We start from the raw sequence: 13,518 nt of genomic DNA on the forward strand, positions 1-13,518 counted from the left end.
CCCCCCCTCCTCCCCACTTTAGGAGTCTGCTGTTGTCTCATTTCAGTTACCTGGGTCTGTGCAGATGGGAGGAGCCCCTTCTCTGAGCACCAGACCCTCATGTGAAGAATCTCATATGGTTCTTTATGCTAGGAGGCTCCAGGATTGCATCCTCCCCTTCAGTCAGAGATTCTGGGGGCTCTTCTTGGTCTCTTCCACTCACTTTCTCTTTCAGGCTCCCTGTTCCCTGAGATCTGTTGTGGGTAGGACATAGTGTCTGCTTTTATCAGTCAGTGGAGCCAGAGCCCTTCTTCCAAGGATTTTACATTGGTTTCTGCAGAGAAAGGAAAAGACAGAAGGGAGAATCCTAGAAACCACGTGGCTCAGGCCACCATCCAGATCTGGGACCCTTAGCCTCTCCCGTATAGCCCCGAGCCAGGTTCCCTGCCCTTCCAGGAAGATTCTGGACTGTTTTTTGTTTTGTTTTTTGCTTTTGTTTTTTGTTCCATGCACGTGGCTCCATAACACTGCCTCCGCTCCATCTCTGCTCCGTGTCTCAGAATGTGGGCAAGGAGTGCCTTTCTGTCACAGAGCAGGTTTCTGGAGCCCTGGTAGTCTGTTGCTCTGTCCAACACAGCTGACTGCTCCCCCAATGTTCTGGGTCCTCTCATTCCTAACTTAGCAGCACCTTACTCCAAGGCTGTTCCATGAAGTTGTGCAGGCATTCCGAGCTGCTGTGGTCACCACCCAAGGAGACCAAGAAGGTGCAGAAGCCAGCAAACTCCAGGTCACAGACAGTGCTGGTGAGCTGGGGTGAGGGGACCTGGAATACAGGCTGTCTGTTCTGTCTTCTGTCCTGTGAGTGGTACCTGTGGTCCTCTCATTGCAGTGTTCAACGCTCTGGTCACCTTCTGCATTAGAGATCTCTTTGGCTGTCTCCAGAAGCTGCTGTTTGGGAAAGCCCCAAAGGACAACAGCAGGTGAAGGGGAGGGGAGGTAGGAGGGTGTGGTCCGGACCCCACACTGGGGAAGGCAGAACCCTTGTGGTCTAGCGGCCCGCCCCCTAGTCCAGCCAGCACGGAGGGATGTTAAAGACAGAGCCAGGCCCTTTGCCAGGCTCTGTGGAGAGACTGGGCAGGGCCATTTGGGTGACGTTGTCCTTCTTCCTTTCTCTTTTCTTTCTGAAAAGGTATATTCTGTGCCCAGAATTTCTCAGGAGGCCCAGAGTGTGTGGGTGGCTTTGGACTTCCGGTTTCTTAGGTCAGGATTCTCCCCTTTTTCACTCTCTTTTTTGTCTTTAAATGGATATTTCATCTATTCTTTTGCTGTTTGTTCTGGGGATGGTGTGCATATCTGTAGTTAGGGACCTCATCAAGGAAGCTGACAGGTGATGGTGGAGGGGGATAGCCATTGAGTGAGTGGGCATTAAACACGTGTATCGTCAGTGGTGCTGGCGTTGGCCAGGCACAGACTCTTGTTTGAAGGGGGTCCCTGCACTGGGAGAGCAGTCACCATGCAGCGTGATGGGCTCTGGCAGGAAGTGTGCAGTGTGGGGTGGGGGTGGGGGGAGTTCACTCAAGATTGGGTGGTTTGGTCTCTTGCAGGGTGCTGCAGCCGTCCAGTAGCCCGCTGTGGGGGAAGCTCCGGCTGGACGTCAAGGTCTACCTGAGCTCAGTCATACAGGTGCGGTTCCGGTGGGGAGAGGGCCTTCTGTATCCCGCGAGGCCTGGCTGAATCCAGCGGTCTAGTCCTTCCTTGTTTCCCAGATGTGAGTGTGTTTCGGGCCCCACTGACCTCTTCTGCCTCCCCAGCTGGTGGCCCGTGTGACGGAGGCGACTGTGGCGGCAGCTGTGCTCCAGCACGTCAGCAGTTCCGTGCCGTACTACCTGACCTTCCCCAAGCAGTGCCGCGTGCTGCTCAAGGTGTGCAGGTCCCTCCCTCTGTCACCGGTGGGAGGTGCGCGCGGCTGCCCCTCAAACGTGCCCCACTCCTAGCCGGAGTGGAGGTGGTATCTGCCTCCTGCAAGGGCTCCGTTTCGGTCAGCTCTCTGTCCTCAGTGCCGCAGGCCCACTTGTGCAAGGCAGCCACCTTCTGACAAGAGCCATAGCGAGACGTGCTTTTCTTTCTGGGTACATGCCTGACAGAAAAGCTGTGTTTTCATGGTCCTGCCTTCGGGGGGAGCATTGTGTTATCTTTCGTGTTTTTGCTACTTTTTCATGGAGGAGTAATTGTAGTTCTGTCCTGAGGTGCTTTGGGAACGGCTGTCTCCTAGCAGTGACCACAGGGTCCTCTGGCTGGGCCTGGCTCTCTCTTCTTTTGCAGAGGATGGTGACCCTGTGGAGCACAGGTGAGGAGACACTGCGTGTACTGGCGTTCCTGGTCCTCGCCAGGGTCTGTCGGCATAAGAAGGACGTCTTCCTGAGTCCTATCCTCAAGGTAGCGTAGGCCCCCGGCTCCTGCCTCTGATGCCCCCGAGTCTGTGTCCACTAGGGTCTTGGTTGGAAGTCTTGGCCTGAGGACTGTGCGGCTGCCTGTGTGGTCAGTTCAGCTCCTCTTGCTGACACTGTGGCTCTGGGGGCTGGCCCAGGCCATCATCGCAGTTCCCTCCCTGGGAAGTGGGGGACAGTGACAGGCATGGGAGTTCTTGGTCCCCTGGTGTCCACATAGACTGCTTTGCACAACTCTCCCCTCAGAGGATGAGAACATCAGGTATGGAGAGGGACAGGGACCCTGCTGCCCGGCTGCAAGCCTGGGGTGATGTGTCCTACGTGGCGACCCTCTAGGAACCCCTGTATGGGCCTGGCCTGTAGCTGGAGCTTTTCTGCCTCTCTCCTTCCCGGTCCCTGCATGGTCTCCTTGCCTCTTTCTGCAGTTATTTGTGCTGCAGTTTTCTTGGCGCTCCACCCTCCTTGTAAGTCTCCTGTTCTCTGCACTGTAGACTGTGTGCGTGCGATCAGTGGGTATACACGTGTGGAGGCCAAGCAGCAGGGGCCCCAAGGAGCAAGTGCCTTGTAGGGGGAGAGGTCTGCAGCAGACATGGCCAGCCTGTGGTTCCCACTGAGGCGGTGGCTTGAAGCTGGGTGAAACTATACAGGGCCCTGGGAGCTCAGGTGGCTCTGACTGGGATCTGTCTGGCAGCAAATGTACATCAGCTACGTGAGGAACTGCAAGTTTACCTCCCCCAGCACCCTGCCCTTCATCAACTTCATGCAGCGGACCCTGAGCGAGTTGCTTGCCCTGGACACTGGCATCGCCTACCAGCATGCCTTCCTCTACATTCGCCAGCTCGCCATCCACCTGCGCACTGCCATGACCACACGCAAGAAGGTTCATGGTTGGGCTTGTGGGGTGGGGGTTGGCGCCTGGGGCCTCCTGGAAGCCTCCCCCTCTAGGGAGAGACAACCCAGTGCCTGGGTGGGGTCAGGGTCTTTGCTGGTGGGGGCTTTGGGAATAGGTGGAAGGTACGGGCAGCTCTGAGGGCGGGTGGTGTGGGGATTGGGTATGTGGTCACTGCTGCTGCTGGCCGGGACCCCGTGAACATGGTGGGTGAGGGAGGGCTGGACCATTCTGGGACCCCTGGGCTGACTTGGAAATGGACTTCACTCTGTGTCCAGGAGACATACCAGTCAGTGTACAACTGGCAGTTCGTGCACTGTCTCTACCTGTGGTGTCGCGCCCTCAGCACTGTGCACCCCAGCGAAGCGCTCCAGCCCTTGATCTACCCCCTCTCCCAAGTGGTAATTGGCTGCATCAAGTGAGTCGGGGATGGGCAGGGCACCCTGAGGCCCAAGGGAGGCCAGGGCTGGGGTTACAGGGGCTGTTGTGGGGGTCAGGGTTATATAGACTATCTTTGGACAGGGTGATGGGAGGCTAGTTTGGAGGTCAGGGTTACACAGGGAGGCGTCCTGGAGGGTCAGGAGGAGCTAACTCTCCAAGGGTAGGAGCCGTCCCCGGGCCCTGGGGTCCGTTGCCCGAGGGGAAGGGCTGGGGTGGCTCCACCTGTGGCCCAGAGACCGGCATGGGAGGATGCCCCCGAGTTGTGCACTCTGGTGGATGCTGGGTAGAAGGGACTTAGTGCGGTTTGAAGGGAGTTTGGGTGTCTTACCGTGGGGTTCTTGGACACCAGGTCTGCTACAACATGGCACGTTTCCGTTGTACTGTTGAGCTTTGGTTTCTGGGGGCGGAGAATGGAGAAGCTGCATGTGGCCAGGTGGCTACCTTTGTCAGCCAGGAGGGGGCGCCCCTGTGCTGCTGTAGGGAAAGCCTTGAAAACAGGGAGCAGGGAAGAAGGCAATCCTTGAGTGACCCTCCTGCGTTAAAGTGAAATTAAGTTAAAGGCTGTATGGGGTGTTTCCTCCCCCTGGTAATTGAGTGAGGAGGCAGGTCCTTAAGACTGGGATTTCAGTCACGGGCTTTTGTTCTGGCCTATTCTGTCTGGAGGACTCAGATAGGACAGGTGTGGCCACTGAGCCTGACAGAAGTGACTAAAAGGGGCCCTTTCTGAGGTTCGAGCCCCATGGGTGGGAATGGGTCACAGGGAGCCTGGCTCTCTGCTCACTCCTGCCTTTCTGTGCGCCCAGGCTGGTTCCCACTGCCCGCTTCTATCCCCTGCGCATGCACTGTGTGCGTGCTTTGACGCTGCTCTCGGAGAGCACTGGCACCTTCATCCCCGTGCTGCCCTTCGTACTGGAGGTAAGGGGGCGCCTGCGGCAGGATGGGTGACACGATGCCTCTGTGCTCTGCTCGGAGGCGCTCCTTGCTGTGCATGGACTGCATATCCCGAGATACAGGATAACCCTCCTGAGTGCCAGTTTTCTCATCTGTAGGGCAGATTTTGTGAGGACGTTGTTCTGTGCAGCACCTTGCTACCTGCCCAAGCTGGGGGTGTGTGCCGGCAGGCGAGTGGCAGTGAGGACAGGGACAGCTGCTTTGCAGGGCTGGCCTGAGGGTGCTGGTTTTAGGACACGCTTGGGTCTGTCAGGTCTCTCCCAGTGAGCAGGAGAGCTGGGCTGGAAGCCTAGATCTGATTCCAAAGCTGCATTCCTTTCTGCACGTTCCTCCGTGTGCGTGCGTGTATGCGCACATACTTGTACATCTGGGGTTAGGCCCCAACCCGCTGTATACTTAGGACTTCATCTCTCTCTACGAGAGAGGCCCTTAGTGCCACCTGCTGGATGGGCCAGATTCGTGTCTCAGCGCGGACCTGGGCTCAGGTCTGCACGTGTTTACCAAAGTAGGGGAGAGACGGGAGCCCCTGGAGTGTTTTCTAATTTCGTGTTTGATCTTTGCACAGCCCTTGTACTGATCCTTGCGTCCGCGTGCCACAGCTCTCCTGGCATGTCCTTTTTACACCCACGGGTGCAGGCCTGTGCTTTCCAGAGAAAATAAGTCACAGAGGCAGAAGGAAAGCTCTTTGCCTCTGGGGAGTTTTTGCCTTTGCCTCCCTGGGTGGGTGGGAAGGGGTGTTGAGCCCCTCAGGCTGAGCCAGGCTAGAGAAAGGGCAGTACTCCCCTAAGGAAACCCTTTGTTATTATCACAGTCATGCGCTGTTTATCTGGAGCTGTGCTGAGCTCAGCTGTGAAGCAGCATCCTCTGCTCTGTGGTATCTTCAGCATTGGCCACCCATCCCCCTCAGGACAACCTTCTGGATCACCCCTGTGCAAGGGTGATGAGGAGGGGCCAGGCACGGCTCCCGCTCTGCTGCCCCAGGGCAGCTCGCAGCCTGCGGACCCGGGGAGGGCTTCCCTGAGAGGTAGAGACTGATGTGCACGGCCTGTGGTCTCCATGGAGGATGAGGCCCTTGCTGAGTCCCTCTGTCCATTGGCATATCCCCCCTGGCATGCAGCCTTGGGGTTGGGACCAGGCCTTGAGGGTGTCATCCTGGGTGAGGACGTTGCAGTGTCAGTGACCCTGTACACAAAAAGACCTTTCTTTTGTTTCCAGACACCGGTTCTTAGGGCTTCTTGGTCAAGTTTTAGCAGAGGGTCAGAAGCCACGTGCATGGGTGTGCTCCTGGTCCTGCCCCCATTGGTCAGAATCCCACTCTGCAACGAAGTCATTTTCTTGGAGGCCAGAGCTTTAGAAGGCAGGGGGTCTGTGGGTCCACAGGACTGGCACTGCATGTAGCTTCCTCTCCCTGGTTTTAAGATGGGTCTCTAAGGACCCAGGGTACAGATGGGGAATGGCGTGCAGTGGGGCATAAGGCACAGCAGGCTGAGCTGATGCGGCCTTTGGGACAGGTTTTCCAGCAGGTTGACTTCAACAGGAGGCCGGGGCGCATGAGCTCTAAGCCCATCAACTTCACTGTGATCCTGAAGCTCTCCAAGGTCAACCTGCAGGAGAAGGCATACCGAGTAAGGCTGGCCTCTAGGCCTCCCCGTGGAGGGGGTCAGGGGAATGCCTTGGGTGGGGTCATAGCAGAATGTTCCAGGGCACCGAGGTCAGGGTACAGGGTGACTAGAGTCAGATTAGTGTGGACAGAAGGGGGCTTGCTGCTCTCCGGAGTTTGTGTGGGCCCTTCATGGGTCTCTCGGTGGGGAGGTGGTCCTCCTTGGCCTCAGCCATATTGAGCCTGGATGTGGCTTCTGGAGAGGCCGTGGAGTCGTAGCCTCCGATTTCCACCCCGGATGGTAAGCTGACACATCGGCTTGCGCTGGAAGACGGCTGAGTTCCCATCTCCCCTGACTTTCTCCTTTCTTCTCTGCCGCCTCAGGACGGTCTGGTGGAGCAGCTGTATGACCTCATCCTGGGGTACCTGCACAGCCAAGCCCACAGCATCGCGTTCCCCGAACTGGCACTTCCCGCTGTCCTGCAGGTGTGCGCCAGCTGTCCGGCTCCCCCTTCCTTTCCCAGGTCCCTTGGTGGTGTGCTTTACAGCAGACTAGGCTGTCTCTACGGGCTCAGCTTCCCGTTTACACAGGGGCCGGCCAGAAGGAGGGCCACACAGGGTCCGTAGCAGAGCCTAACTTGCTAAGGGGTTTGATGTTGGCACTGCCTCAACATAGGTAGGACGAACATAGGGGCGAGGAGCCCTGAGGAGTGGGGCTGGCTCAGGCAAGTTAACAGGGACCCTGGGACTCACCTGCTCCTTCCCAGGTCTGCCACAGCCCAGGGACCAGACCGGCCAAGCATTCTCTCCCAGGAAGAGTCCCGGTGGAGCAGGCTGGCCCCCGCCCCCCAGCCCTGGGTCGGGCTGGTCTCCCGACTGTACACTTTCCCAGGTGGTCCTGGATGTAGTTTTGGGACAGGAGGAAGTCCCTGTCAGCCTTACCACCAACCCTGCCTCCGCTCTCCTTCAGGTGATAGAAGGGTGGGGTTGGAGTTCTTTCTCTCAGAAGTCCCTTCTGGGCCCGCGAGAGGTCCGTTTGCTCTCAGCCCAGATGTTTCCCATCTCAAGGAGGCAGGTGCCTTTCACGGGAAGGGCCAAGTCCTGTCCCTGTCTGGCTCTGATGGGCAGAATCAGCAACGCCCTCCCCCCCCCACCGAGTTGTAGGCCTGCTTGGTGAGTAGGGGTGGGTGGGCTGCCCACACCAGAATTGCCCCTGACTCAGAGGCCCATCCAGACGCATGTGGCTGTGTCTGCAAGGCTTTGTTTCTGGACTCCAGGTCCCAGGAATCTTGGTCTAGAACAGGGGTCAGTCAACCGAAAGCCTAAATGCTATTTTAAGCTTTGTAGTCTCGTGGTTTCTCACAACTACTCAGGTCGCTAAAAAATCCACAGTAGCGCATAAGGAGTGCGGATGTGCATTGGTACAACTTTACTCACAGAGACAGGCTGAGGGTGGGATTTGATCTGGAGGGTGGACCCATGCTGCCCCACTGCTGCTGCCTGTTCTTCAGCCTGGCCCGTAGGGTGGGCCTTCTGGTCCCCAGCCCCCACAGGGCCCAGGCAACGGGGGTCATGCAGGCCCCCCCCCCATACCGGCATAACTGCTGTGTACATTTGGGGTCTGTTCCCCAACCGTGTGTGCTAGGGCTGTGAGACACATGAACCCGTGTTTCCTGCTCCCCCATCACCTCCCTGTGGTCATGCGTGGCCCAGGCAGATCATGGGGTGCAGAGTAGCTCTCTGCCTGGACCTAGGCTGAGCACCATGCCGCCCCCACTTCCTTCTGCAGTTGAAATCCTTCCTCCGGGAGTGCAAGGTGGCCAATTACTGCCGGCAGCTGCGCCAGCTGCTAGAGAAGGTGCAGGAGAATGCTGAGTACATCTGCAGCCGCCGCCAGAGGGCCTCCTTCGGTGTGGCTGACCGACGTGCAGTGGTCAGTTGGGAGCTGGTGCCTGGGCGGGTGGGGTGGGCAGCACTGCCTGAAGACACCAGTCAGCGTCGTGCTGGGCTTTGGAGGTTTCCCCAGGTTCAGGCGAGCCTGAACCTCTCCCCATAGGATACCTGGGAGAAGCAGACCCGAGAAGAGGGGACACCTCTCACCACGTACTATAGCCAGTGGCGGAAGCTGAGAGAGCGAGAGATCCAGCTGGAGATCAGTGGCAAAGAGCGGGTATGTCTGCGGGGGTGGGAGGGGGGGTTTGGAGGGGTTGTGGACGTGACCACCTGGTTCATTCTGAGACAGGGATCTAGAAACCTGGCTGTAACTTTAAGACCAGAGTGAGGAGGGGGCTTGTGGGAGGGAATAGTCTCAGGGACGATGTCACCAGGATGGTTGGGGCCTGTCCTATGGCTGCTCTGAAGGGGCAGACGTCATGCAGAACTGGGTGATCAGGCGGCTTCTCTCATGACCCCCAGGAGGAGGTCACTACCCTTTCTCCAGCCTGACTGGCTGGGGACTTTGGGGGAATAAGTGGCTGGACTGACCTTGTTTCTCTGGGCAGCCTGTGGACACCAGGAGGGCAGACAGGGAGGGGCAGGAGGAGCTGTGCCTGGCAGTGGGTGTGGCATGGTGTGACTTGAGGGGACAGCTTTGTGCTGGGTGGCATGCCTAGGACTGTGTCCCTGTCCGGGGTCTGCAGTCTACCCTGCGAGTGACGACTAAAGACGTGGAGACACAAAGGTAGGGGTAGGGGCTAAAGCTGGGCCTCCAGCCAGTGGATGCGACTAAGCATTTGATGGCAGTGTGTGTGGCTGGGGCCTCCTCACCTGCCTGGCAGGGTGGCTGTCCGGGAGCCCTACCCAGCGATGCTGACCGAGTTGGCTAGAAAAGGGCCAAGCAGAGTCCGTGTAGAGGACCGGTTGGGAGGCGAGGCTTGAAGGGAAACGGAAAAGTGACATAGGGTTTGGGTAAAGTCTTTTTTTTGGGAATGCGAGGGAAGGACAGTAGCTGTCGTCATGGCTCTTGCTGCAAGGTGCGTGATGTGACCCAGCTGTGGCTGAGAGCTAAGCCTTGAGGCAGAGCGTGGGGCCCAGGGCTGAGACGGAGGTTGGGGGTTAGGCCAGGTGGGCTCTCCCATGGCCACCTGGCCACCCTCACCTGGTCTGGTTTCGGGTCCTTCCAGCTAGAAGACTTGAATTTCCCAGAGATAAAGCGGCGGAAGGTGGGGGACAGTAAGAATGAAGACAGAGTGGAATTTAAGGACCTCTTTGATCTGGACAGTGATGAGGAAGATAGTACCATGGACTTCTCAGCGAGAGGTAGGGGCCTGGACTCAGCCTGAGCTGCCTGTGGGGAAGGGGTGGGTGACCTGGAAGGCTTCCTGAGACACCTCATGTAATCCGAAGAGGGTGCCTGCTTCTACCTTGCTGTCCGTGTTTGCTGTGCCCCTTCTCCCACCACTCTGCTTGCTTTGAGGTGAGCACCTCCTGGCATTGGAACCCGTGTCCCAAGACCTTATTCCCTCACCCCTACTGCTTGCTGGGCACTTCTGAATCCACCTGTACAAACAGGGCCTGAGGGCGGGCTGGGTGGGTGTGGGGCTGTGAGCCCGGCCCACACTCTTACATTAGCTGTCCCCAGTATGTATTTGCTGGTGGGCCCACTCCCATGGGCTCTTCTCCTTGGTCTCCAGGGCTGCCTGGGTCCCCGAGGGCTCGGCAGAGGGTGGAGGAGGAGGAGGAGGAGGAGGAGGAGGATGGCAGCCCCAGCAGCCAGGAGGGAATCAGCAATTCAAAGGGTAAGTGGTTCCTGGGAGTGGGGGGTGGTGCTGTGGCCCTTTGGGCCTATCTGTTCAGGAGCCCAAGGCTGTCATGGGTGTGAGTGGGTGGGTGGGGCCACTGAGGGGGAGGGTGGCTCTGGCTGGGCCCACACCCCTCCCTGGGGCTGCCACACCAGCTGCTGTGTTCCTGCTGGCTCTGGCAGCCAGTAACAGCGGCACCAATAAGTTAATTAGGGCTGTGATTAATTAGTGATGAGTAATCTCCAAGGCTGGCTTCTTCCTGATAAAGCAGAATTTATGTAGCCTCGGTCTCTCCCTGCAGATGGAGGCCCAGACACAGAGGCGGGGCCGGACCTCGGGGAGCTGTGGCAGCTGGCCCAGGGACCGGACGATGAGTTGCAGGACCTACAGCTCTCTGACGAGGACTGAGGGCTGCGAGCCCCGGGGGCCCGCGGGGCCTGCCGTGCAGCGTTCCCGCCTCACCAGGCAGCCGGGCTTATGTCGTGGCCAGTGCTGAGCCCTAAGGCCAGGGCCCGTGCAGTGGGGGGAGGGCAGTAGATGGTGGACTGGGCTTTATTTTTACAACACGAAAGACCAGAAAGTACCAAGCCCTGTGCAGATCCCTGGAATGGCGGCTGGGGGGATGGAAACCAGCGCCGTGGAGCCTGCCTACCACCGCACGCCGCAGTGCTGGATTAGAAACATCAGCCCCGTGAGGGAAGCTGATCTGGAGCGGTCTCTGCCCTGACCTCTCACCCAGTGGCAGGATGCTGAACACCTCGCAGAAAGCCGTCCCAGTTCCAGAGAGCGCCAGCAGGCGTGGCCAAGGCCAGTGTGGCATGATGTGCCTTCTCTGTCTCCTTTGTCATTCTTTGGTTTGTCTGCAGGTACCCAGGATACCGAGTCCCCGTGCCTGGGCTCAGGTTTGAGTCCCCAGGCTGTCTGCACCTGGCTCTACTCCCAGAAAGTCTCAGAAACTCTTCCTCTGAAGTCAGCGTTTTCCTTTTAAAAAATCTTTGTTTTTACATCCAAAACCAAAAGGAAGATGAGCTGTGGAGTGGGTTCTTTGTATCAGAGCTGCTGGCCCTGAAGGGCTTAGGGGATCAGGGTGGTTCTGCCACCAGTTCAGCATAGAGGCTGGGAGGGGTCTGTAGGTCCTGGGAGTAGAGCCACAGTTCCATTCTCTTGCTTGGGTGAGGCTCTCCCAGCAGGGGGGTGCCCCCCACCGTAGGGGGAAGGGGCCAATGCCGGAGACAGGGCCTGCTCCGCAGAGGTGAGCTCCCGCTCTGCAGCCCGCAGTGTTGGTGGCTGTAGTGGCAAAGCCACAGGGAAGCTGGCCATGTAGAAGACTCGGCCCAGGCGCTTGGCCACCTGCGGAGAGATGGGCCTAGGTGGGGGCCTGCCGGGCCAGCCCTGCGGCCATAAAGAGCCTCAGTGCTGACCCACCATTGTTTGGAGACTACTGTGCCCCGCTGGTACTCACCTGGGCCCGGATCTTGAGAGCAGGCCCAAGCTTCAATCCCATGGTGGTCAGGAGGTGCTCCTCGGTCAACAAGGGCAAGGTCTCCCCGTCAATCCCCTGTTCTCTGAAGACCTGGGGTAGGGAGAAGTCATGGCCTGAGTGCTGGGACCAGTGCCTGCCCACCCTGCTGGGTCCCTCCAGCCCACCCAGTACGGAGTGTCTGGGGTTGCCTCAAGGCTTTCCAGTGAGAAGGGGCCAAGAGAAGCTGTTGGTGCAGTTTGCCAGAAAAAGTTGCAGATGAAAGGGAGATCTTTGTGTTGAGCTTCTATGTGCCAGCGTTGGAGGCAGAGCCACTGACGTGGCAGAGCGCAGGGGGAAAAGCATGCAGACGGCATCTTCCCGCCTCCCCACACTGTTGCTGAGGAGGGGAGATGTGGAGTGGGAAGTGGCACTGGGGAACGGAGAACTCGGAGCCACCTCCGGAAGGTGTCCCCCCACCCCCTCACCGGTGCGTATTCTCCACAGCCAGACAGGCCCCCCACAAAGCTGCAGACATCGTCCACCGTCCACTTGCTGAGGTCCTCAGGGGCTGTGGCCTCCTCCCCATCCATGAAGAGTCCCCCCATGGTGCCTGTGTTGGGGGGGGCGGGATTACTGGGACTATGGCCAGCTCTTTCCTAGGTTCCCACCCTTGTCTGCTGACCTTTGCCCAAATATTTCAGAGGTTGGATTGACCACCAAAAGGGATTTTTTTTCTTCCCATGGATCCCCTCCCTAAGAGCGGGGTGGGGGGAGTGGGGGAGAGGGAGAAGCTAGGATTCTTTTCTCCCCATGGAGGAATCTAAAGGATGGAGAGGGGATGCCCACCTGTGTGGAAGTAGGGGCTGACGGTGTAGGGTAAGCCCAGGGGCAGTGGAGGGGGCAGCATGGACCCTGAGAGAAGCCCCTTCCCGTCAGGGCTGGCCCCTCCAGTTGGGGCTTGGCCCAGGGTGGGGCCCTGGCCCCCAGCAGCCACCATCTCAGGGTCCTCTCCTTCTGAATCCTTTGGGGGCTCATCCTCAGAGCCATCTTGTGCCCAGAGCCCAGCCCCTGTGGTCTCCTTGGACTCACTGGAGTGGGCTGAGGCAGGGCTGGGTCCCCCCTTCCGAGGGGCTCGGCGGACAGCCNGCAGCAGCGCAGAGCTGTGTCTCAGCACCAGCATGGCCCCGCGCCGCTGCAGCTCCTCTGCGCCGTCGGCCGGGCGCAGGGCGGCTTCGGGCGCCAGCAGCTGCGGCCGGTGAGCGCTCTCCAGCTCCTTTTGACGCAGCAGCTCTGCCGACATCTCCAGTCTGGACCAGGAAAAGCAAACAGTGGTGTGGGTCGTGTAGCTCGGCGATGCCGCCACCTCCTCACCGGTCGCCATGGCACCTACCGGGCCAGGTTCTGCTTCCGCAGGAGTTCCTGCTGCCGGGCGAGCATCTCCGCCTGGGCAGGAGGCAGGAAGCCGTAACCTGGTGGGAAGGGGACAGACCACGAGGCCAGGTGGCCGAGTGGTCTAAGGCCGCCCAAGCCCACCTGGTCTGACCTTGGCTTCGGCAGGGGGGAGGAGCGGTACTACGCGAGCACTCGTGGAAGCCAGGTCGGTCACCGGCAAACCTGGATACACCCACACCTACGGCCTTCCGGCGTGCGCGCTCACGAGCCCCTTAGGACAGGGTCGCACACCCGCCTGCTCCTCACCTGGGGTCTGGCACAGGGCCGAGGGCACCCCCAAAAAGGGAGGCCGAAGGTGGGGGCCCAGGGCGATGTGAGGGGCATTCTGGGGCGACAGCAAAGGGGGCGGCTGCGACAGCTCCCTGTGGACGACGAGGTAAGCGGTGAGCGCCGCAGGGCCAGGCCCCGTCCCCGCGCGCCCCCTCTATTCCCGGAACTGCCCTGCGCCCTACCCCCCCCCCCTTCCCGCCGCCACCGCCGCCGCCTTTTACTAATTGCTGGCCCCGCGGGCGGTCGATGCACCGCTCGTTACGGCTCCGGGTCGCGCGCCGCCCCCG

At 59.3% G+C, this 13,518-nt stretch overlaps 2 protein-coding genes across 3 annotated transcripts in view; one reads left to right on the forward strand and one right to left on the reverse strand.

Moving 5' to 3' along the window:
- NOC2L (NOC2 like nucleolar associated transcriptional repressor) overlaps positions 1 to 11,075 on the forward strand; it is a 13,199-nt gene extending 2,124 nt beyond the window's left edge. The window contains exons 5-19 of one of the 2 annotated variants that reach the window (XM_077763958.1): positions 662 to 782; positions 869 to 959; positions 1,584 to 1,662; positions 1,791 to 1,901; positions 2,302 to 2,415; positions 3,118 to 3,306; positions 3,594 to 3,733; positions 4,560 to 4,671; positions 6,219 to 6,332; positions 6,692 to 6,793; positions 8,097 to 8,240; positions 8,364 to 8,477; positions 9,430 to 9,565; positions 9,940 to 10,044; positions 10,349 to 11,075. In XM_077763958.1, the coding sequence (XP_077620084.1) occupies positions 662 to 782; positions 869 to 959; positions 1,584 to 1,662; positions 1,791 to 1,901; positions 2,302 to 2,415; positions 3,118 to 3,306; positions 3,594 to 3,733; positions 4,560 to 4,671; positions 6,219 to 6,332; positions 6,692 to 6,793; positions 8,097 to 8,240; positions 8,364 to 8,477; positions 9,430 to 9,565; positions 9,940 to 10,044; positions 10,349 to 10,455 (1,779 nt within the window). In that variant the 3' untranslated portion in view covers positions 10,456 to 11,075. The remainder of the gene's footprint in view (positions 1 to 661; positions 783 to 868; positions 960 to 1,583; positions 1,663 to 1,790; positions 1,902 to 2,301; positions 2,416 to 3,117; positions 3,307 to 3,593; positions 3,734 to 4,559; positions 4,672 to 6,218; positions 6,333 to 6,691; positions 6,794 to 8,096; positions 8,241 to 8,363; positions 8,478 to 9,429; positions 9,566 to 9,939; positions 10,045 to 10,348) is intronic. The other variant, XM_077763960.1, reaches the window with a different exon arrangement.
- A 74-nt stretch (positions 11,076 to 11,149) lies between these two features.
- Positions 11,150 to 13,518, reverse strand: part of SAMD11 (sterile alpha motif domain containing 11) — a 19,852-nt gene continuing 17,483 nt past the window's right edge. The window contains exons 9-14 of the mRNA XM_077763957.1: positions 13,208 to 13,323; positions 12,900 to 12,978; positions 12,356 to 12,816; positions 11,995 to 12,119; positions 11,510 to 11,620; positions 11,150 to 11,397 (exon numbers count right to left, since the gene is read on the reverse strand). Coding sequence (XP_077620083.1) covers positions 11,152 to 11,397; positions 11,510 to 11,620; positions 11,995 to 12,119; positions 12,356 to 12,816; positions 12,900 to 12,978; positions 13,208 to 13,323 — 1,138 coding nt within the window. The 3' untranslated portion in view covers positions 11,150 to 11,151. The remainder of the gene's footprint in view (positions 11,398 to 11,509; positions 11,621 to 11,994; positions 12,120 to 12,355; positions 12,817 to 12,899; positions 12,979 to 13,207; positions 13,324 to 13,518) is intronic.

This window comes from Crocuta crocuta, unplaced genomic scaffold, assembly GCF_008692635.1.
Source record: "Crocuta crocuta isolate KB4526 unplaced genomic scaffold, BGI_CrCroc_1.0 scaffold13, whole genome shotgun sequence".
In the NCBI taxonomy this organism is placed as follows: domain Eukaryota; kingdom Metazoa; phylum Chordata; class Mammalia; order Carnivora; family Hyaenidae; genus Crocuta; species Crocuta crocuta.